Consider the following 22816-nt stretch of genomic DNA (forward strand, 5'->3'; position numbering starts at 1 on the left):
TCCAGCATAATAGCACACCGGAGGCTTAAATAGGCTTATAGGAAAATAGGCTCCTTGACCGCCTTTTCCCATGTACCCCTCAACAAGTGATTACTTTGTCACAGAATTATCACTTTCCCATTATAAAGACACTTAAACTCTGGGGATGATTCAGGACCAGCCAAAGAAAAAGAACTGAGTATAATATCCAATATTCTCAAACTGACGCTTGAGAAAAAGTGCCAAGGTATTTTTAATGACCTGTGGTATCAGTGACCACAAGCTTTTGCTTGCAACTGGCAAGTGTGATGCCCTTAAATGCCAGAGCCAGCAGCATACTGGTTAGGGCACCTATAGACAGGGAGATGTGATAGTGAAAAGCATGCCCATTCCTGTAGCTACGTATGTACGCTGAGGTACAGCGAATGGTTGTTGGGGATGGAAGAGGGGGTGTTGGAAGTAGTCTAACTACGCAACATATCTTGGGCAAAATGGAACATTGCAAGAGCCAGCTATAACAATAATGAACTAACTAACTAGCAAGGGACCGCGTCATACACATTTAACCGACAAGGTCATTGCAACAATCAGCAAGATCATAAAACATCTAATACAACCCGACAGCCCAGTACACAGGGAGAAACCAAAGAGCTATGATTACCCATATCAGAGGCATTGAAATGGCTATGCTAAACCTACACTGTATAATCCAGCCATTCAGTTCAATTCCGCTTCATTTTTATGTAGCACACTTCACATGAAAGGGCCCAAGGGGGCTGGATGGTTAATGCCATGTAGGCTCCAGCATGGTGGATATGTGCTGAGAAGGTACAGCTGAAGACATTTGCTTCCGTGTCACCTCTCGGGTTAGGTTTATGTACTACGAAAGATCCCATAGTGAATTCCACAATTCCAGTATCATTTTAGAAGGCTGTTTGTCATCCCTTGCCAGTGGATCAGTGGAACACGGAAAAAGTACCGGTATATTGTTTGTGCGTGTGCTAATCTGTGTTAATGAGTTTCATATCACCTGCCACTAATACTGCATTGCACAGTCGACTAAGTTGTACAGATATTTATTCAGAGCAGCTGGCGGAGTTTCAGACGGAGTGCTGGAGTAGCGTAGGGTGTGCGCTGTGCTAAAGGGATGACCGTGCAGGGTCATCTCTATGCTAGGACCTAGATGGTGGCTTTTTCAGTAGTGGTCATACGGTCGACCCGGGCCTGCAGTTTCCTGTGTGGCCTATGCGTGATGCCGTATGGGAGAACGCGATGCAGAATAATCTCCTCCTGAATGTGGACGGGAGGGGCAGGGTTCGCCGAGAGCGAGAGAGCGAGCAGGGAGCCGCGTCCCGTCGGCCGGCGTTCAGCGGTCAGCCGTCTCCGAGGAGCCGAGCTGAGCCAGCAGGGTCAATAGGCTCCATCGATCGGCCCGTAAATGGGTCCAGATCGATCGGACAGCGCTGTTCTGGCTCAGCCCGCCGGGGTCAGGGCATGTTACCTGTGCGTGCGTTATTGCCGCGACCGAAACTGGAGCACGTGGGTCACAGTTATTCACGCCCCTGTCTTCAGGTCTTTGTGCACCCTCCCTACTCAAAGATATCAGTACTCAGCCATCTTGGGTTTTATGAGATTTGAGAGCACGTCAGGGGATTGTTGTCGATACCTCTGAGCAGGATCTTTGAGGATCTTTCCGATCTTCCAGTCTGTGATTGCTTTGGTGTTGTCTTGTTTGAGGACAAGGCATAAACAATTCCTTGGATTTGACACTAGTCATCGCGTGATCCTGTGCAGAACCTATACCACTCTGCCGTCCAAATGTTGCTCTGCCCTTTATACTTTTTGAAAAGCTGATTATAATGCAATGAGGAACTCTAATTGTTGTTCCTGTGTTTGTATGTGTGCTGGCAGACCACAGCAGTTTATGTTTGAAGGTCAAAACATAGCAAGGGACTGCCAGAGTCAGCAAACAAAGTCACACAGAGACTCAAACACACACACACACATATACACATACACACACAATTCTGATTTCTCACATGCAGTAAGAAGAGCTAGCATATTGTGAAATATGTTGAACATTTGCACTACAATAAAGCACATAGTCATATTTTGCTAATAACAAATCAAAGCATTCGTATCATGGACATACTCCACAGCCACATGTTAGGATATCACAGCTGTATGATAGCAAATTAAATCAGCAGGGTTGTGTGTTTGAAAATACAAATGCAAAAGTTGAGGTGATGAGCTCAACCATCAGCTCTCCACAAAACAATATGAGTCCTTAACATTAGACGGTTCTACCTGATATTTTTGACAAACATGAGTTAGTGTTGTAAATATATTGTTCTTAGGGCAATTTGATAGGATTGTGATACTGTACTGTACATTCAGATTACTCTTAGGGTGGCCGTAATTTTGTTCTATGAAGAACTGTGTTTCAGTTTTGCCGTGTTAGGATGTGAAAGCTTTGAAGCTCAATATCTCCAAACTACTTGTTAAAATGTCTATTAAAATGTAGAATAACATCAGGTCCTTCCAATACCCAGGATGCAATGCTCAAAATATGATACGACAGGGTTTGAGAGTGTGCCCGTGTCTGCGTGCTGAGGCTTGATTGGTCATCCGTTTTCCAGCACCATTGTGAGTTTGCGCAGGTGCTCAGAGCATTGCTGTGAGTCACGCTGGCGGTGCAAGGTTACCGAGGGGTTCTTTTAAAAGGGGAACAGGAGTGAGTCAGAGGAAAAACCCGGCACTGCCCGCTATGTGCGTAATGGCTCTGCGCAGGGTAGCCGTATCTGACAAATTCAGCCACAATTATAGGTTACAGCCAGCTGGACCTCCCCCCCAGACAAGGATAAAATGCACATTGAACCAGGTAATTCCACTATTCTTCCAAGGTACCACGGACACCTACACGCTGTGGTGGTTACTCTGTAGGCTAGCGATATCCCAGCACCGGGACACGCACTGAAACCATCAGGTCAATTTCAGTGATGAACGGTGCAGCCACAGCGTCCTACCCTGGATTGGAACTCGGACTGCTCCCCCCGCCCCCAGTTCCTTAACCTGGCACTCCATCTGCCGCCCCGCAGGCCTCCCATAGGTGGCCGCTACGGCGACGCGGCGAACGACGCCTCCCCAGCTAGCATAGCGGTTACCGATTCGCGTCCGCGGCGACCACATCTGCGCTTCCTGCCGCAGCTGCGCCGAGGCCTTCCCATTAAGGCATATTTATTCAAATGGATGCACGGGAGCGGGAGCCACCGCTGCCCGCCATGCTAATGGGCCCCGTGTAACCGGGGCCAGGCCGGGGGAAGGCTGGGGAGACGCAGGCGTCGGCCCCGGCCATGATCAATTACACAGCCCTCAGATGCTCACTTTAATAAATGTCAATGCATTCCTCTGTAGATTTCCATTCGCGTGGCGGGAGAGTTTTTTTTTCCTTTCGCCGACGCGGAGCGGGGGAAAAGGATACAAATGCAAATGCATTTGCATTTAAATGTGCTCCGATTGAAGAATTTATTTTGGATATTTATCTGGAATAATCTGATTTTTTTCAGTTTCAAGACTTAAAATGAGGTCATTGCCAGGCACGGGAAATGTGGATGTCTGCATCTATATCTGTGTGTGTGTGTGTGTGAGTGTGTGTGTGTACACATATGAGTGTTTTGAAAGATGGAGAAAGAAAGAAAGAGAGAGAGAGAGAGAGAGAGAGAGAGAGAGAGAGAGCAAGAGAGAGAATAAAAGAGTCAGGCAGAGTGGGGACACAGCTGTTGTAGCGATTACAGCCTTATGTATTAAACATACCACTGTTGATGCTGTGGAAGAGGGCACTTGATATGGCCACTGTAGTAAGGAGGAACAGACTCAAAGACTGAGGGACTAAAAGCACTTTCCCTGCAGCCAGTGCCCAGCTCTGAGGAGGCTTGCAGAAGCAGCAGCTTAAGGACTGATGGGCACACTTACATCACTAACCTCCATTTAAAGCACATCTGTGTCCTCTCTCTCTTCTTTCTCTCTTTTTCTCTCTCCCTCTCTCTTTACTACAGAACTGTACCTCCCAGAGTACATTTCTCTCTCTCTCTCATCTTTCACTCCCACTATATCTCTCTCCTATCTCTCTCTCTTTCATAACTCCCCGTACACAAAGCCATGCCAATGATCCATCCAAATCCCAGGGCAAATCCCATAGCCACGATTGAAAAGTTAGTTTGATCAAAAGCCCGGACACTAGCGAGTTCAATCAATTGGCAGAATTGAGCATTACAATAAACTGATTTGTTTGGTCATGACAAAACATTTTCTAGACATGCTCACCACAGTACAGGAATCAATAACATCTTATTGGAAAAATGTGACCTTGGGCCCTCTCTGATGTTGCAAACATAGACAGCAAATGTGCTATATACAATAGAAAGTATAGTCTACAAATATAGTTTGCCAGCTTTGTGCTTTCATCCCTGATTTACTGCCGGGTGTATGAAATGAGGGCTGGATCGGTCCTTTATGGAGTGGAATGGAGCAAAACATAATCTAATGCTGACATTTGCCAACTGCATTTGCTTCCGTAAAACATTAACCACCAAATTAAAACAACAAAAGCTTCCAGTGGATTATCCCCTCCACTCCATCTGAGATACAAATATAGTTTTGCTTTTTTATTATTTTTCTATTTTTTTAATCATTTGTGTGAATTCCAACCGAGTGTCATTTTGGAGGAGTATTCAGAGCCTGAAGACTACTATGCAAATGTAAAAGTGCACATGTCAGGTGGCCAATGAAAAGGAGCCACGACTGCCAGTCATTTCAGAGAGGTGCCACGCCCTTTTCAGGGACGGGGGAGATCTCGACGGGGGGGCTTCTGGCTGAAATGCCGTCGTGCAGAAACTAGGCACCATATTCATTGCAAATCCAAGGGATTTCGTCCCTGTTAAGGTAATGTTTTTAACCGTGTTCTCCCGGTTGTCTGAGCCCCGTCTGAGGCAGAGAGAGACAGACGCACCTAATTGCGCTCTGTATTTATTACCGCCATCGATTTCTTGTTTTCGCTCGCCGGCGTCCCTGTGGCCGATTCGCCGCCAGTACGCGCGCTATCCCATCATTCTATTAACCTGCGGAAGAGTCCGGGCCAAATCCCCTCTGATCCGGGAACAGCACCAGGAAAAGCCGGCCGGCTCCAAAGCAAAGCCACAACGCGCGCTTCGCCAGCTCTTGGCAAGGCCGGAAGCAGCAGGACTTTTCCAATAGGAATGATTTTTTTCCTAACAGAGGACAAGCTGAGCCGACAGCAGCTGTTTCTACAATGAAATCGCATGTGCAAAGATAACCGCAGAGCCATTTCCTTGCACAGAATCTGGATGGAGCATGGAACGCCATGCAATTTGCATGGGCTAGAAAAGGAGATGTGGAATGAAATCTGGTGACTTCCTGTTACGAATATCAAATCAGAAAAAGCTGGAAAACTCACCCTGTTTACAAGGAGATGGACCATGAACTGAACTGAACACACAGAGAACAAATAAATGAAGTAATTTATAACAGCAGACCAGCCATTCTTCAAAGACTGCTTTGAACACTTTAAGAATATGTTATATAACTGAAATCAATAAAATATAATTACTACATAACAAACAGGGATGCATGGACGTACTGTCCTTACTGCACTCTAAGAGAAGTTAGCAGAGAGTAAAACAAACAGTTAAACAAACCAAACAAATCCCTTATAAAACTGAATGTATGTCACATAATTATTGGAAATAACAGTAGCGGTGGCAATGTGGCTACTGTGGACAGCTGGACATTTGAACCTTTGGACAACTGGAAAGTTGAACCGAGGACAGCAGCAAAAATGATACTTCCTTGAAGATGAAAGGTATTTATCAGTTAGTGGCACAGGCTTTGACCCCTCCCCGCGTCTCACTAGACCTCCCAGGGAGACCCCGGTACTGAGGGTACCCGCTAAAAGCCTGCCTGCTCAACAGCTAATGCGCAGCAAACTAAATCACTGCAGCCCGTAGAGCCCTTCAATTACTCACAATGTGACTAGATTATCCAATAATTTGATTGGAGGCACTTTCTCCTTCCTCCTGTTCAAGCGCTTACTCTAACCTGTGATGGATGTAACCCCTCTCTCTGTCCTCTTGCTCTCTCTTTCTCTCTCTCTTTGGCAGAGCAAGGAGAAGGTGACTAACAGTAGATACTGTCAGTCTATGATTAATCAAAAAATAAACTACATGATAGTCGGGGTGATGTACAAAAGGAAAAACAACTCTGTGACAATGGTATTGCCAACAATAATTAGAATGCCAATAATGATTCATTTATGTGTTGGGTCTTATTTTTCAGTTTACTGAAACAAAAAGTTTGCTTTGAATTGTATGAATGAGAAAATCACTCCTTGGTCACTCCTTAGTTGTATAAGACTTACATAGGTTTTTTAATGGAATGGCATTGCTTGGGAAGAAGTGGACAAAGGCAGTAGAGATTTTCTATAGACCTGCTGGCTGCATGTTATTACATGTGTATCCTCAGGATGTGTTCAGATGTGTCATTTTGACGCTGCTGCTAAATGATGAATGGCACACTGGTGCCTGGTGTCACTGTGAATTTTACAAAAGCATTGTGATCCAGGACAGTGAGGTGGCAGATGGAACACTCCTGTCTACAGTACCAGATGGACAGAAATATTAAACCATGGAGAACTTCACGGGCTGGTAATTTAAATAACACACTTCTGTAGACTTGCTTGTACTGCATGTTAACTCAATCTACCTCTGACGTCCCTGGTTTAAATGATGATGCTATGATCCAGAATTTGCTAGGGAGTATCCCAAGCTTGCCTTAATGTACATAATGCACATAAAAGCATTCACTTGCATGCACGTACACAGAAAATGCACACACGCACACAGGCACACCCACACACACACACACATAAAACCTTGGGAATCCACTGCTGTGATACTCAAAAAAAAAAAAAAGACCATTTCTTTAATGACTGCCCAGTTACTGCATCTGTTCATATAAGCATGTGGAAATGTCATTTACAGCTTTGGTAGCTAAATGGCAGCTGTGCAAGAGATTTCCAAACCCATTTTCTGAATGTATTTTAAGTATCTTGTTTAAAGAATGCATACTTATAGATGTACCATCACATGAATAACACAAATGCTGTGAAATCACAAAAAATACAATTAGGCCTGCACTGGTGCCTGTGAATCAACTCAAAGATGGGAGATGTGTGTTGTCTATTGTCAATATCAGGATTTAAAATAAGGGATTTAGAGAGGCACAGAGAGGGGGAAAACCAAGGTTTTTTCAGCTGGCCATATAGTACACCAGGTAATTGTGTATACTATTGCATTTCCCCAGCAATAATGTAAGGGAAATATGATTCAGTATCTGAGCCATTTCCCAGCATTAGAAATTCTGCTGGTGCTTACTGCCTCCCAGAGTCAATGGTAATGCATTTCTCTTCTGTTTTCACTGTGTTGTCTGCTTTTCAACATTAATTCCTCAGATATCTAGCAACCATAACTGGACATCTGTTTTGAATCAGAGCAGCTTGCACCAAAATAACAACAGAGAAACAACACAGTCACAACATGGAGAGAAACAGACAAAACAAAATATGATGCGGAGACATCGCAAAAAAGACAAACAAACAGACCAACCCCAAACAGAATCAGCACGGGCACAACACTATTTCAAACCAGTGTCATAACACAGTCATAACATAGACACAATAGAGAAAATTGACCAAACCTATATAGGGACTGAACAACAATACACAGCATGGTCATACCGCACAGACAATCTATAACGAATGTTGGAAAAAAATACGGAAAGGATGCAAATTAGAGGGAGCTTGATTCAATGCCTATGTGAAAACAATGATTATATATCAGGCTGGTGCAAGATTAAACTAATATCACCATTACCAATGCCATTTGACAGCAAATCCATTTTCATACGAAGGTAATGAAAAACACATGTAATTTCGGGATTACTGAACGCCACCTCCAAAACGTATCATTTATTTATACAATTAGAATGAAGAGCAGAGCGTAACTGAGAAATACTGTATTTATATTTATGTTAACTGAAATATCAATCATAAATATCCAGAACCACCAATTATAGCTTCACTTTGCAGTTATATGTTTCAGCTGCATTCGTTATCTGATTCAGTGCCATGTCCAAACAAAACACTTTAAGAATGATTTGCACTGCACCTTGGTATTTGCATCCAATGTGAGAGTTAAGTAGCATGACGACAGTGCTATAAACAGCGAATGGACTGCATTTATACATTGTTTTTTCTAGCAACTAGGGCTACACAAAGCACTTTACAATTAATGCCTCACATCCACCCATTCACAGCAAAAGGCTGCCATGCAAGGTGCCAACAAGCTCATCAAGAGGAATTGGCCGTTTGGTGCCTTGCTCAGGGACACTTCGACACACCCCGGGGGGATCGAACCTGCAGATATTCGACTGCCAGACAACCGCTCTTACCTCCTGAGCTAATACCACCCCACATGACGAAGACAATGCAGGGGCAGGATTGTCGGTAGTGGAATGAAAGGTAGTGATGATCACAGGGGCCCACAACTTTAGGGGGGGGCACACCTGGAGATGGCCCATAAGAATTCCAGTAGGAGTAATAAAGGTTGTCCCAGAGCTATATTCTTTCCTGCCTGGGGGTCCCACTCGCAGTGAGGGCCCTGTCTCAGACAATGGAGAATTTCAGTTCCACACAGGAGACCTGACTCCCAGTCGCTACCCCAGCTGCTGCATTGGCGATCGCCACCAACATCCACCCACTTCACAGGATGAGAGGACACTCGGGTGCCTACTCGGGCCTGCGGGGCACTGAGACTTACAGTCCGCCACTGTGACTGTAATTGCTAAGCTGACCTTGGCAGGGTGTCAGAGGCGGTTAGTACAGCGAGAGAAGCAGCCAGGGTTTTTTACTCGAGGTGCGCCCAGATGTGCGTTTCGCTTCTGTTCGCCCGCCTCATTTCTCCCCTCGCATGCAGTCATCACCTCCCCAGCCCTGGAGCTTCCCTGCAGCAGGTAAATATTGCAGTAAGCAGTCACATGACCCATTACAGTAAGCCCTCGCTGACTTAGAAATTGGATTCAGGTGAATGATAAGTGAGCATTTTCACCTGAAAGGTCACTGGAGCATAAGGCTGCTGGTATGAGAGTATGAGGCTTGGCTTTAGCTGGTTTCTGCTCTTTGGCCAGAGAGGAAGGCTGTGATAAAATGGCCCCCTCACTGTGCCAGTGTTAATTTAAAGTTCAAGGTGGTACGATGTGGCACCTAGTCCCCTTCCCCCATTGTTTTCTGTCCCTGTCTCTCGTCTTTGGTGCTTTGACTGCTGCATCCATTCTACTTAATAAACACAGTTAACGAGCAATGAGCAGACCATACAGCGGAACCTAAAATTAGCATTAAATCATAATTATGCTCAAAGTGTTTCTCAGTACTGGGAAACAAACTCACATAAACTAATCTGATCTCGGAACATTGGGGAGTCCGCAGGCGTTGATTGACATGGTAAGTGTGCCTGTGTGTGCAATCACAAACTCCACCAAATTCTCAGGGTATTGCAGTGTTGTGCAGATCCCTGCCTGTGTCCTTTAGAAATGTGACAGCTTTGAGGCTATGATGAATCTTGGAATTAAATGACAGTTTGGTCTTCTGTGTACAGAAACCTCACTGCCAGGCAGCTTAGCAGGAGTTATCCTCTCATTCGTATGTACAGTAGAACATCAGAGAACCAAGCTGATCGGGAATGATAGGTTGTTTGGAAAGTTCCGGAAAGTGACACTGAAATGCACCAATTTCACAAAATTAAATATTTATTTCAGTTCAGTTCATGTCAAATCATAATAACCAATAACCATAATGGCATTTGCACAACCAGTAACTGTCATATAAAGTGCAATCAAATAACCAACAATAGCCTAGAAACTAATCCGTATAGTGATGTTGGCAAAACAACAAGGTTTCACACTCTTCTGGATGAACTCCAATGGTAAGTCAAAGTCAAAGTTGCCACTTGCATTGGCCGTAGTCATTAGTGTGATGCAATCTTTGCTGGATTTAAAATGATTTGCCCGCTTCTCGCTTCCATCCAACAAAAGATTATGTCTCGGTCAAATGTCAAAAGTGGTAGGCTACTTTTCTTGTGAACAGTATTTTTTTCTCAATGAATAGAGCTACTTGTTTGCATTTTGTCGTTGTCATTTTGCATTAATGTTATATTTCCGATTACATAGCCTGTCCGGTTGACCAGACTTTTAAGTTTTCTGAGGTTCGGATCTCTGAGGTTCTACAGTACTGTAAATGCATTCAAGCATGTGCACACATGTTCAAAACACCAGAGCAGTTATTCACTTTCTGCACAGAAAATATTTTAGATCTGAAGTCCTACCCTCGTATTACCATCTGTCATTGAAAGGACCATGTTCAAGGGTATCGTAGTATCCCTCTTTATTGAACTTGAAATCTTTCCATGACTAACAGTTTAGATTCATTTTTTTAAATGAGTTTCAGTTTAACTTTGGCAATCTGCAGCCAATTCCTTTGTATGTAAATGCATCTAACCTAAGAGCTTGAATACAGACAGACAAACATATATAATTTTTTTATTTTATAATAATCTAGGGATTGGATACCATTCTCCTATCATTTCGAAGAGGAAAGATACATTAGAGTAGTCCTCAGTTGTCTTTTTGATTTAGCTGAAACATTCAGAGGTCAAAAAAGACACATTAGACATATTTACATGTTTCAATTGTTTCTATGCTGTCAATTTGGCACAACTTTTCATCGGAAAGAGGAGTCAAAACAGTTAAAAAACAACTTGAAAGTTTTAGCTGTCAAACCACTAGCTGCTCCTCATCAACCTTCTGGATAAAGGATCCAGTTTCTCAACAAGACACCCTGCTATTGCTTCTGTACATTTGCAAGTAGTAGATACAATAAAAACTGAACAAAACTAACTGAATGTATTGAGAGCAAGAAAGAAGACATTCACAGATAACAGTATACAATTCAGGAAAGCTGTAATGGGATTGGCTGATATCTGCTGCTCGGTAGAATGGAGCAATGGGATGCTTGACTTTGACTTAATTGGTATGACTGATGAAGACAAATTGAGATGGGGCATCCGAATCGATTCTTCTAACGGAAGGCTAGGGGAAAGAGCAGGGAGCCAGGAGATTCGTCCGTTGCACAACCCAGAGATTTTAGAAAAGAAGAGATCAGAGAGATTTCAGAAAGAGCACACACTGTAGTACTGACCAAGGGTGTGTTATTTACCAGGATTGCACCTGATGCTGAGAAAAGGAGCACGTTACGTGCCTAGAACCTACAGTTTAAAATAAATCAATAACCCAGGAATTACAGTCTTTGAAACTGAAGGTGAGTTGAACACTACCAAATCACTTTCAGTAAGGAGAATACAAAAATATAATAGGCTACAATTGAACATACAATAGTAGACCCACAGAGCCAGGAACAATGGTTTCACTTTTCATTTTATAACCATAAACACACATAATTATGGGAGCCAGTCATAAGACTGCAGGACACGTTGACTTGTGATTGGTCGTTTAGAGCAAAAAAACAAAAACCTTTCAATTTTCTCTCACGGCCAGATGGTTGCGTTGAAGTGCCTAATTGGCAGAGACAGGGAAAGAAATGTTCCTGCTGCCACATCAAAAAGAATGGGTTCTTCAAGAGATGAGATCCCATTCAATGAGCTTGCAGTTTGGTAATGCCTACAATGCTGTACTTCATAGCAAATTCCACATAGACCAGAGGCTCCAACTGGTCTATTATGCTAATTTAGTGTTTGACCACACACTGGCGAGTATCACATTGTCATTATTTCATATTGTTGTTGTCATATTAATCCTTTTGCAATCTTTACAAAACCTTATTTTTAAAGTATAACCTTTTTTGAGTTGGCCATCCGTGGTACGTCTTCGCGCCTGGGTGTGGGGGGTCACTAGTTTAAAACCAGTTGAAAACCCCCGGCTTCGACCATTAAAAGTTTCACAGCGATTTGTTTCCACGAGAACAAAATAAACTTACCCCATCAATAAGTTTGTAACTTTGTTCATTAGCGCAGCCTGTTTTTTGCAGAGAAAAAGCTGTGACATTCTGGCTGGCACCTCGTTCTCTGACGCATCGCAGCAGTTCTCCTCCAGCAGAGACCGAGCTCGGCAGAATAATTTACCTCACGCCGCGCTCTGCCAGATGATTGAAGTGTAATTAGAATATTAAGACAGTGGAAGCAATCGGAAGTCCCCGCATGGCGACTCAGACGGATCATCTCTGCATCTTTGCCCTTCAAAACTACCCGCACTGGGAAAAAAACAGCTACGACAGCTCCATAGAGGAGAATGAGAGGGTGCGCCGTGGAGCAAATTGCATATGCATGTGCATTTATATGCATACATCTCCCTCATGTAGTTAAAACACATCTGCTATATGAAGAAAAAGGTTAAAAATAAAGTCCTTCAACTCAGTTGAAGTCGTACGCCGATTCTCAATCGGTGGTCTAGCTTTCTGTGTAGGAAGATGGGATATTCTGATTCATTTACTGGTGGACTGATTGAATTATTGATTGGGTGATTAAAAGACATTCATTAATACAGAATTTCTCATGTGATTTCTTTCGGATGCCATATGCTGTTTAATAAAAAAATCGCCCAGACTGAATGTTTTGTGCGGTCGGGTCAGAAAGTCCTGCCGTGAGTTTCATACACCTGTGAACTCAGCCAGCTGATTTCACTAATTAGTTCTACCTCCTGGCTGAAGAATTGTGCTAATTAGAAAATCGAGGTACTGGGAGGGCTTTTACTTTCTGAACCTGAAATTTTTTCACCTCCGTTTTCAAGTAAAGGTGTTGTAGCATGGTGAATGGGGACCTTGACTTCTATCCAAAGCACACTGCTTTTGCAACCTTAATAAATGAACTTTGCTTGGCTTAAGTGAGTATTTAGTCTTATGCAGAGACATGGGAACGATCTTCAACTGTGATTCATGAGCGTATCAAGAAATATCAACTAAAATATCAGATCATATCAATAATAGGGTTAATTAAATTATTTAGAGCATGAAATCTGGATACAGATACTGCCCTCCCTAAAATAAACATTGAAAATAAATATCAACTTTGCCCACAGGCTAATAATAAAAAGGGGGCCATCCGATACGAAGTAATACTTTATTTAAAGGGATGCTCTTAGAGCCTGTCTTGTGAAATTCACTAAAAATCCTGCTGTGGTAAAAAATCGGCCAAGGGGGCATTAAAAATAGAATGCATTTTGCCTAAGGTAAAACTGAAAACAATGTTACATTCTACCTTCAAGGCTATCTAAAACCCTGCTGAGGGCTAACCAAGGTGACCCTCTACCAAACAATACCAAAGTAGTGGTTATAAATAATAGTAAACTCATCAATATTGTTCATCACGTTTAAATGTGCCATTCCACGAACTTTAAGCATTATCCTCCAAAACTGTAATAAAAGAGACATTACCTGGATTAGATATGGGATTGCACCCCATGCATCACACTGGATATAAATGTGAACAATCTGAATACATAAAGAAACTTCTCGAAACAGATCTGTTCCTTTCACTTTTAACATTGTTAAATGTGAATATTCACATTTAATATTCATAGCATGGCAGATGGGGTAATGGTGTTTAGTGTATTTCTTAACTATAATGTGAACTCAGTACAGAGAGTGAAGGGCAGTCAGACTGTCGGGGTTACCTGGGCAACTGACGGTGCTGCCTTTCCTAGAAAACAGAGCCTTTGCCTATACATTACACTGAGCACAGTAGCAGTCAGGGTGAACCTCAATATCACCCCCGTTGAAAAACCTTGACCTAAATTCACAGGGGGACTCCAATTTCCCAAAGCTTGGTAAATACTGATTTTGGCATAGTGACGTTTCACCAATACTATGTTTTGAGTATGAAAATGTGAAATTTTGATGATTAATTGTCTTAACATGGGGAGACACAATGCTAACTTATGAATCAGGCTCGCTTCCCCCAAGTTTGAATTGTTTTAAAGTACTAAAGGAACATAAAAACAATGGGAGACCATTACCTCAGCAGCAGCCTGTCACACACTGACTCTGAAGTGAGCATTCTGTGTCCGAACCAGTAATGCCGTGTTCAGACTACATGATTTTAGCCCCAATTTTCCCCTCACTGACAGTTTCTGGGGATCTCTGTGTCTGAACTGTTCAAAGACGCGACTCGAGAGACTCGCCTATGCTTCGCAGATGCCTGAGAGATATCAGGCAGGCTAAATATCTAGACCTGTCGGGGGTCCAAATCATGTAGTGTGAAAAGTGTTGTGACCAGCAATAAGAGCAGTGATGACCTACAACCAATCAGAGCGCATGACAGGGGGAAAGGGGAAATCAGGAGAGCACAACCAGAGACTCTTCCCCTCTGGCACAACATCAACAAACATGGCTACGTGATATTAAATACATACTGTAGGCTACATGTAATGGCGAGGCGCACCCTGACTTTTGCATATTGCTTATATGCAAAGTATGAGAGAAAGTAATTTATTATATTATAACATGTTAAATATAAAATTGTATGTATTTCCCTAGTGATTGAATTTGAATTGTAATGCAAGAGTTAAGGCTTGGATCCCAGACAAAATCTTGTTTTGCAGCCTTGTTCGGAGGTTAACTTGCTTCAGTGAATATATCCAGCCATGCAAATAAATAATAGGTGCCAAAGTAAGCTTGGACATGGTCATGAATATGGCTGCCAGATAAACAAAATGTCACTAGTTATTTGAACTCTGTTGATAATAATACAAACATGCTCATTTTCGAAGAAGTAATATTTCAGCTACTATAAGACCAAAATATCATGTCTTTCCATAAATTAGAGGGGTGGGATTTCATTTTCAAAGAATGCGTTTTTTACATTTTACATTCAGTCGACCTGTGAAGTTTTAATGATGCAATGACCCCTCCTTAAAAATGCATTAACAAATACATTCAAAAATAAATTGAGAAAATCAGGCAGCACCTGGGTGCCCACTTTCGACTACAAATGTTTTCCTCCTTTAAATCAGAAGGAGAAATGAGGATAGGGAACACGGAGGAAAGGCAGGTTACGAGGGTGGAAAGTCTGGCCCGGCTTCACAGCTGCTTGGCGTCCATGTTTCTCTGCAGTGCCACACCCCTTCCTGTTCCAGCGCATAGGTCCTCAAAAACATGGAGTTCATCCAAGTCCACAAAAATATGAGGGAACGTGCAGTACATTTAGGTATGATAGTCTACAGATGAGGGAAATTCATCAATAATTCAAGAGCTGAAGTCCTCTCTCTTTGCAGATAGATAGAATATAGCACGTGGAGCACACGCAGCTAATGCTGAGGACAAGGCTGCATTGTTTAAACTGCCGCACCTCAGTCGCATTCTGTGTTCTTCCTCCAGGCGAAGGCTTTGAGGTACATCAGTGTAAAAGGTGCATCAGACAAAATTGGAACAGACAAAATCTTGCTCCAGAGGCATTACCTTCTGGAATTATACAGGGTAACACTCAAATGTTACACCTTTATCTTTTTAAACAGGACAAATTCACATTTTAGCTCATGAAGATACTTTGGTGCTTGTCATGTGCCTTATAAAACAATGGCTAAGTTTTTCCGGCAAGCTAAAAATACATCTTAACCAAACACAAAAACACAATCTTCATACCAAATCGAACATCTTCCACAACCAGAGCTGGGCTGGTATTTATCATCTCAGATGGTCATCTAAGACCAGGTTTCCCTGCTCTAACTTTACCCGCAATGAGTCTACAAGCAAAACTAATGCTAGACCTACACCCTACTCTGAGACTTGCTTAATAAGGACCAAAATGAGAAATTGGGTTCCTGAATGAAGAACCATCAGGCACGGGCACAACTATGAATCATAAATAAACACAGTATCTGTCAGACCGACTGTGTGTTATTGCTCTGAATCAGTGGCTAGCTTATTGGCTACAGAACTATGACAATAGTTGTTCATAAAGATGCACAGCATTTTCTCAGTCTTAAGATTGTTAAACAGCAACAAGCTGTCTTGTAAGATGCCTGGAAATGGACACGGCAATCAGAACTTGGCACGTTGCAATTCATATTGATCTGAGAGAGGAGAAAATGGCAGGCAGTTGCAAGGGGAGAGGAGAGGAGAAGAGAGGTGGCATTTGACATGCCTTTGACAGCTCCCTGGCATTCACTGGTTGTTTTCCTGTTTTATCTCTCTTTGCCCTGGCAGATTTTGATCTTCAGTGAAGGGGTGGGTGAATGTTGGCCAGTGGAGGAAGGGTTTCTTTCCGGTTGCCACAAGGCAGGCCTGTCTGCTGGGAAAATGGCCACACGTGTTCAACCAAAGTTTCCCTTTTACCTTCACCACCTCTGCTGTGAGAGACAGCGGCACCACAGGAAAAGGCACAAGGTGTGGTCCGGTATGTCCCGGGGAAAATCTGTTCTGTTCTTATCATGACTATCATGAAAAATGAATGCAATTTATTATTTCAACCTTTTTTTTGTTTAAAAAATGGTCCTTAATTTGAAAAAGGTAAGGTTTTAACAGCACTGCAGAAATCGGTATGAGCCAATTACTCAATTCAATTCAGCTTAATGAGCTCAAAGCCTCTGGCTTTCCCGCACTTCCTGCACAGATATTATTTTTTGCTGAAGATACATGTTGCGGTGTGAGGCCCGGATCAAAGGCAGTTAAGTACTCAGATGAATGCTCCCCTCTACAGAGGAAAGGAGAGGAGTGAAAGAGAGGAAAGAGAGAGAGAGGCTGGCATTTGTATGTCTGCGCATGTGGGTGCGCGCAGAAGTAGTTTGTAGTTATTTCAAACCATAATTTTCCTCGTTGCCAACTGCCAGGTTACACCACATTGCATGGACAGACTGAAAATAATATGAGAAGCGCAGTTTACAATGTATCATGCGATTCCTGACAGCACAGCCCAAAAAGAACTTGATTGGTGACATAGAAGGAAACAGTGAAATGAGAAAAGCTTCAGACTGGCTATGACATTGTTGCTGAAAAGTGAGATGAAAAGACATGTCAGTGAAGCCATCAACATGGGCATTAGAGAAAATAAAACTGTCACTGTCACTTGATGATAAGATGACCTCTTTCACACATACACACACACATACACACACCTCCCACACACACATACGGCTGTAAAAATGCACACACATAGATAGACACGCTTGCACACACTCTAACTGTGGCATTAAAGCTACATAACCCATTTGTATTCTGTAAGGGTGACATGACATAAATATTGGAGGAAGGACACTTTGAGGAAAGAGTAACTAGATAAATCGCTCGTTTCCAAATGTGATACGCCTCAGCACTTACTTTAGAGATGACAATCTCCTTCCACTTCAAGATATCTCCATCAGAATGAACGAGTGCTGACCTCTCCAAGACACATCGTCATCATTATCATAATCATCATCATCATCATCAGAATCTCCATCCTCATTGGTGTCAATCGCATTTCAAAATCTAATGACACCTCTCCTAATCAAAAGTTTTTTTTCTTCTTTGGTATGACCCATCTGTCACTATGCTGCAGATTCCATCTGTCCTGATTACAGGTTTCACACCGCTGCCCTCTACAGGTCACCTCCAGAACATGGGTTACACATGCCGCGTGTCTGCCAATTTATCTCCACATTAGCAACCTCAGGTGATGTCGTCATGTTTCTATTGTTTTCTAAAGACAATAGAAACATGAAGACCACAGATGCTGGAGACATGCAAAAGCCAAAAACAAAACAATAATTCCGAAACACTGTGTCTCCTGTGTTTGCAACTTTTATTGATTGGAAGAAATGACTTACATTTCGGACATATCTGTCCTCCGTCAGATAATCATGAAATTACGTATTATGTATGCAATGTATTATGGGATGGCTTTCCTCCTGCACTGTGCTTTTCCTCCATGCAAACTATAGATTTGATCATGTGACTGGCTGGGTATTTCCTGTGTTTGTCTGTAATGACCGCACGGGGCAGGAGGGTTTGACACACAGAGAGGGTGGCTCTTACCTTCGCCATCTGCGCCTGCACCCCGCTGGCCTTGAGTGAGGACACGGCTTTCTGTGCCGCAGCCGGGCTGTCGAAATCCACAAAGCCATAACCTGCCAACGACACCAACAAGAAAGGGAGCAAATGAGCGCTGTCACCTCAGGCAAAGGAAGGGCTAAACCTGCAGTCCTCAGGGCATTTAAAGCTTTTTCCACCGGGCGCTGTGCTCACATCGACCCCATCATTTAAACAAAGCTGTTTCTTTATCTGTCAGCTAGTAGTATGTATATATGTGCATGCGTTCAGCGATTAAGTAGAACACATACATCTGTAATAGACTTTCCATCCATGACAAAGTGTCCCTTACTTTGAGAGAGAAACAAATCTCAACACACACCACACAATTCTCAGATTGCCACACAGTGATTACAGCAACCTTACTGTATAGTGACAACAATAGTGCGATCATGATATATGCATATATTAAAAATCACAGCAACATTGCTGCATACAATACCCCCCTCCTCTTCCCAGCCTTCTGCCGACAGTTCTACCATATAAATATTAAGCAAAGGCGTCAGCCATCTTTGCAGATTTTTTTTTTCCATTTTCCTCCCAGCAACAGCACCCCTCCCTGAAAGGTGAAAGCGGTATGACTCTTTTTTTTTCAGGAAATCCATCACTCCCTGAAAAGTTCAAAATTAAAACTCCAGCTGTGATTTATGAGTTATTGTTATCCCAACGTTCCCAGGGATGTATTACTCCGAGGTCACATCAGTGTTAATTAAAATTTTGTCCTGGATTAAAAGCAGTCAATGTTGCCCTCTGATCTACTGATTTAGAAGTAAAATGTAATAAGAAGGGGATAATGTGGAAAGGAGCCTTTGTGGGTGAGGTCGAAATCTCCATAGTGATTATGTTCAGTCCTTCTCATAGGCTGGCATGAAGGTAAGTGTGAGAAATCATTAGAATTGACTAACTGGATATTCTGAGTCAAGAGGGACTGATCATCAGTGATGCTAATTATCACTGAATGCTGATATACAGTACTTCCACTCATGTGAGAATTCTACCATATGCCCGACAAATGTAAAAAACTGTTATAATATACACTTTGATTTGGAGTGCTGCTTAATTACTCGATGGGCTGGCCAAAGTCTCATCTTAAGCTACGCTTTACAATAGCAATTATGGGAAAAAGGAGAGGCTAATTACACTGTACAGCAGCAGTGACCACAACTGAGGTACACAACCTCAACTGTCAGGGTCAAAACCTTATTGCCACAACTTCACACTAACTGAGCAATATTTCATACAAGACACAGGCCTGTACATAGTACACATTACATTTTTAAATCCAGGCCCGTTTATACAGCTGGATATTTTACTGACACAATTCAGGATAGGTACTATTTTCTCAAGGATAAAATGGCTGACCTTGCTGTAAAATCCAGCTATCCCAGCTCCGGCTCATTAACAGGTCTAGCAGGGTATGAACTGGTCAAGCAGGTTAGCTAAGCTGGTCATAACAGTAGTCTAGCTAGGCATAAGCTGGTCTAAAACATAGCATCAGCTGGTCAAACCATGTCAAGCTGGGAACTGGTCTAAACTGGTCAACCAGCTAAACCATGTCTCAAAAACTAGCTTGAGGTGTTTTTTTCATCAGGGGGAGACCACCTGAGACTGGAACCCAAGCACAGTCCCCTCACCAATACAAAACACCCCATCCACCCCACCAATCATCCCATTAAACCAGAGGGAAGAACTGTGGTGGACTGGAACAAAACAAATTCCATCTGAGGTGTGTGAGTGTATGGTATGCAACTAACGTGACGCACCTTAGCTAAAGCGAAAGTGACACGGCCTATTTCAACTTCAAGAGCTTTACAGGTAGCCTATCCCTTCCTACATTCACACAATGGACATGTTCTGCAGTCTTTGAGTTCACCCTCTGAGTTCACTTTGGAAATGTGACATTCAAAATAAACCCCAGGGCTAACTTTAAAACTGGTCATGGGCAAAAGCATATATTTAGATCAGATATTGTAGATATCGATATTGATTTCTAGATATTAACAAGCACATACTGTACAGTACATTTATGTAATCTGTTTCCCTTCTATTTCTGTTTCAAAAATGATTTTTTACAATAATTTATGATAAGGTTCATGCACTGACATTAACTAATGTAGTTGTTAACCTGAATGAATAATGGACAAATACATTAATTAAGCATGAAATTAACTAATGTATTTTTTACATTAATATTTATACATTAGCAAGCCATATGATGACAAATACATTAACTGACTTTTTCCATTCCAATACGAAATGGCAATGACTAATTTAAACGTTAACAATAATTAATGATGTACAAATACTGAACATTAACAGAGCTGTACAGAATAACTTCTAAGTAGTTAGTGACTTAACAACTAAATTGGTTCATGCCACTTAATGCAACCTTACTATTTTCCTGTGCTTGCTTTCTTTGTGGTTCTCTTAAAGAAAAACCTTTACTTAACCAGGCTAGGTAGTTTAGGTAGCTTATGAGCACTGGGAGGGCAGAGTGCATATGACAGACTACAGTCTGTTTTCATCTACACCTCTCATTCACAGTTTCAAACCCAACAAGAGAGGGACTCATGGAATATAACAAATACATTAAAACTAGACGCACACAGACTGCAGATTTCTGTTATGTCAGAAGCACAGTCATGTAGAAAAACTAGAATTATGAGAGGGAAAAGAAAAAGTTGCCAAAATGAAATTCATCTCATTATATATGTATATACATATATATATATATATATATATATATATATATATATATATATATATATATATATATATATATATATATATATAAAAAAGCCAAAAAAGCCAACCTAGAAATTATTCTCCATTTCATAAATGGCTGGGATCTTGGGGTGAGATGTAGTGCATGTGTGGTCATTTACAGTTCAGCAGGCTAGGCAGATGAGTACAGACAGTGCATGGGTTCACCCAGTGGGTCAGCAGGCTGGGGCAGACCAGCTCTGGCCTGCAGTGCATTTCAGGCCCATCAGGCAAACACCAATAGTCATATCAGCTCATTCACCCAGAAAGAAAAAAAAGTACAATCTGGAGTACAATTTGTTCTGCTGGAGTGCTTTGAACTGTATTTTATTTCTGCCAGTTTCACTGACATATTATGCAATCCGTAATACTCTAAGTAGCGCATACAGTAGGTTTTAAAGACACACTGTAAAATCGTAGCAAGCCTGACTGAACCTACGTAAAAAGCAAAAGTGAAAAAAATTATGTTGCGCTTACAACACAGCTAAACTTAACTGTGTGTGTACTCCATGTCACATATTGTGCAGCAGTACTAAATTACATATCTCTATTTAATAGAGGAAGCAGAGCTACAGTAAAAGGCCATAGGTAATCTACCCTATCACATTTCCTAAACTTCCTTGAACTGTGCTGTTGTGATAAGGCTGGGTTGCCGGGTAGGATGATGCAGTATAGCCCGGGTGGCTCACATGGCTCTTCAATATCTATATTAACCCTCATATTATGTTAAGGTTTTATGACCGCTTTTATGCTTGGGGTCTAATTGAGCCCAACAGTTTAAATAAACACACAATTATTGTCACAGAAATATTTTGACACTTTGGTTGTCGCCTTCTTATTGTTTCCGAAATTACTAGCCTTTTATCCAAAAATAAGATAAATCTGTGAGAAACATCCTTTTAGAGCCTAAGGTACAGTAAGTGAAAGTTTGGCACCTGTATGGGAAAGTGCCACCAGAATCCACAAAGATATCTGAGATAAAAATGGTTGTATATTATCTTACATTTCATATAGCCTAGTTAGAGAGGGTAAAAATAACCCCACATATACATTTGTATGCAAAGTTGGTAAAGCCCTTAGCATAGCAGTATGTTTATTGCATGTTTACCATTTAGACCCACAAAATTAGAAAAATCATACAGTATCAATATGAAACAAGGTTAACAGATTTTTAAGAGATGTCAAACACTAAATGGGGTCAAATTGACTTAGGAAGGTTAAGCACAACATCCTGACAGGAGCTACATTTACTGATTACAGTTTGCATATCAATGCATCTTGGCAGAGTTTATCCCAGGCGTGTTTTTCCATTGAGCATACTTTGTTTTCTGATTGTATGCTTTTTTTATTTTTATACATTGAGTGTCTCTAATGATTACATTTTTCAGAGAGAGAAAGAAAAAAAAAAAACAGCCAAAGCATTCAAGAAATGCTTGGCATAGAAACATCAGAGTTCACTATTCCCACATTCCTCTGGTATGAGTGCTTTAAAAAGAAATTCAGAACAACTTTGTTTTCCAGGAAGGGAACAATCGTTTTTTAGCTTCACAGTTAAGGCTAAGAGGGAAGGATGCTTGAGACTTGGTAAATCATTAAAATCCAAATATAAAGAATGAAAACCTATGTGCCTCAGTCCAACCACTCAAACCAAGAGGAAATAAATTGGCAGGGCTGTGATCAATACAGATTTTCATTTCCCAGGCAACCTCTCCAAAGAGGGAGAAGAGCTGAGTGAAAATACTCAAATGCAAATGCAAAATAAATGTTTTATGCACAATGACATTTGAGTGCTTCAGCTTTATGGACATATTTCATTAATTATATGGAAGGTATCATAGATGTATGCAATCAAAAATAAGAAAGGATTTTAATATT

The 22816-nt window shown here is 41.8% G+C and overlaps 1 protein-coding gene across 2 annotated transcripts in view; it reads right to left on the minus strand.

Moving 5' to 3' along the window:
• Positions 1-22816, minus strand: part of LOC133136547 (RNA-binding motif, single-stranded-interacting protein 3-like) — a 161938-nt gene that overhangs the window by 77452 nt on the left and 61670 nt on the right. For both annotated transcript variants that reach the window (XM_061254132.1, XM_061254131.1), the window contains exon 4: positions 18125-18216. In XM_061254132.1, the coding sequence (XP_061110116.1) occupies positions 18125-18216 (92 nt within the window). The remainder of the gene's footprint in view (positions 1-18124; positions 18217-22816) is intronic.

Source organism: Conger conger, chromosome 9 (assembly GCF_963514075.1).
Source record: "Conger conger chromosome 9, fConCon1.1, whole genome shotgun sequence".
In the NCBI taxonomy this organism is placed as follows: domain Eukaryota; kingdom Metazoa; phylum Chordata; class Actinopteri; order Anguilliformes; family Congridae; genus Conger; species Conger conger.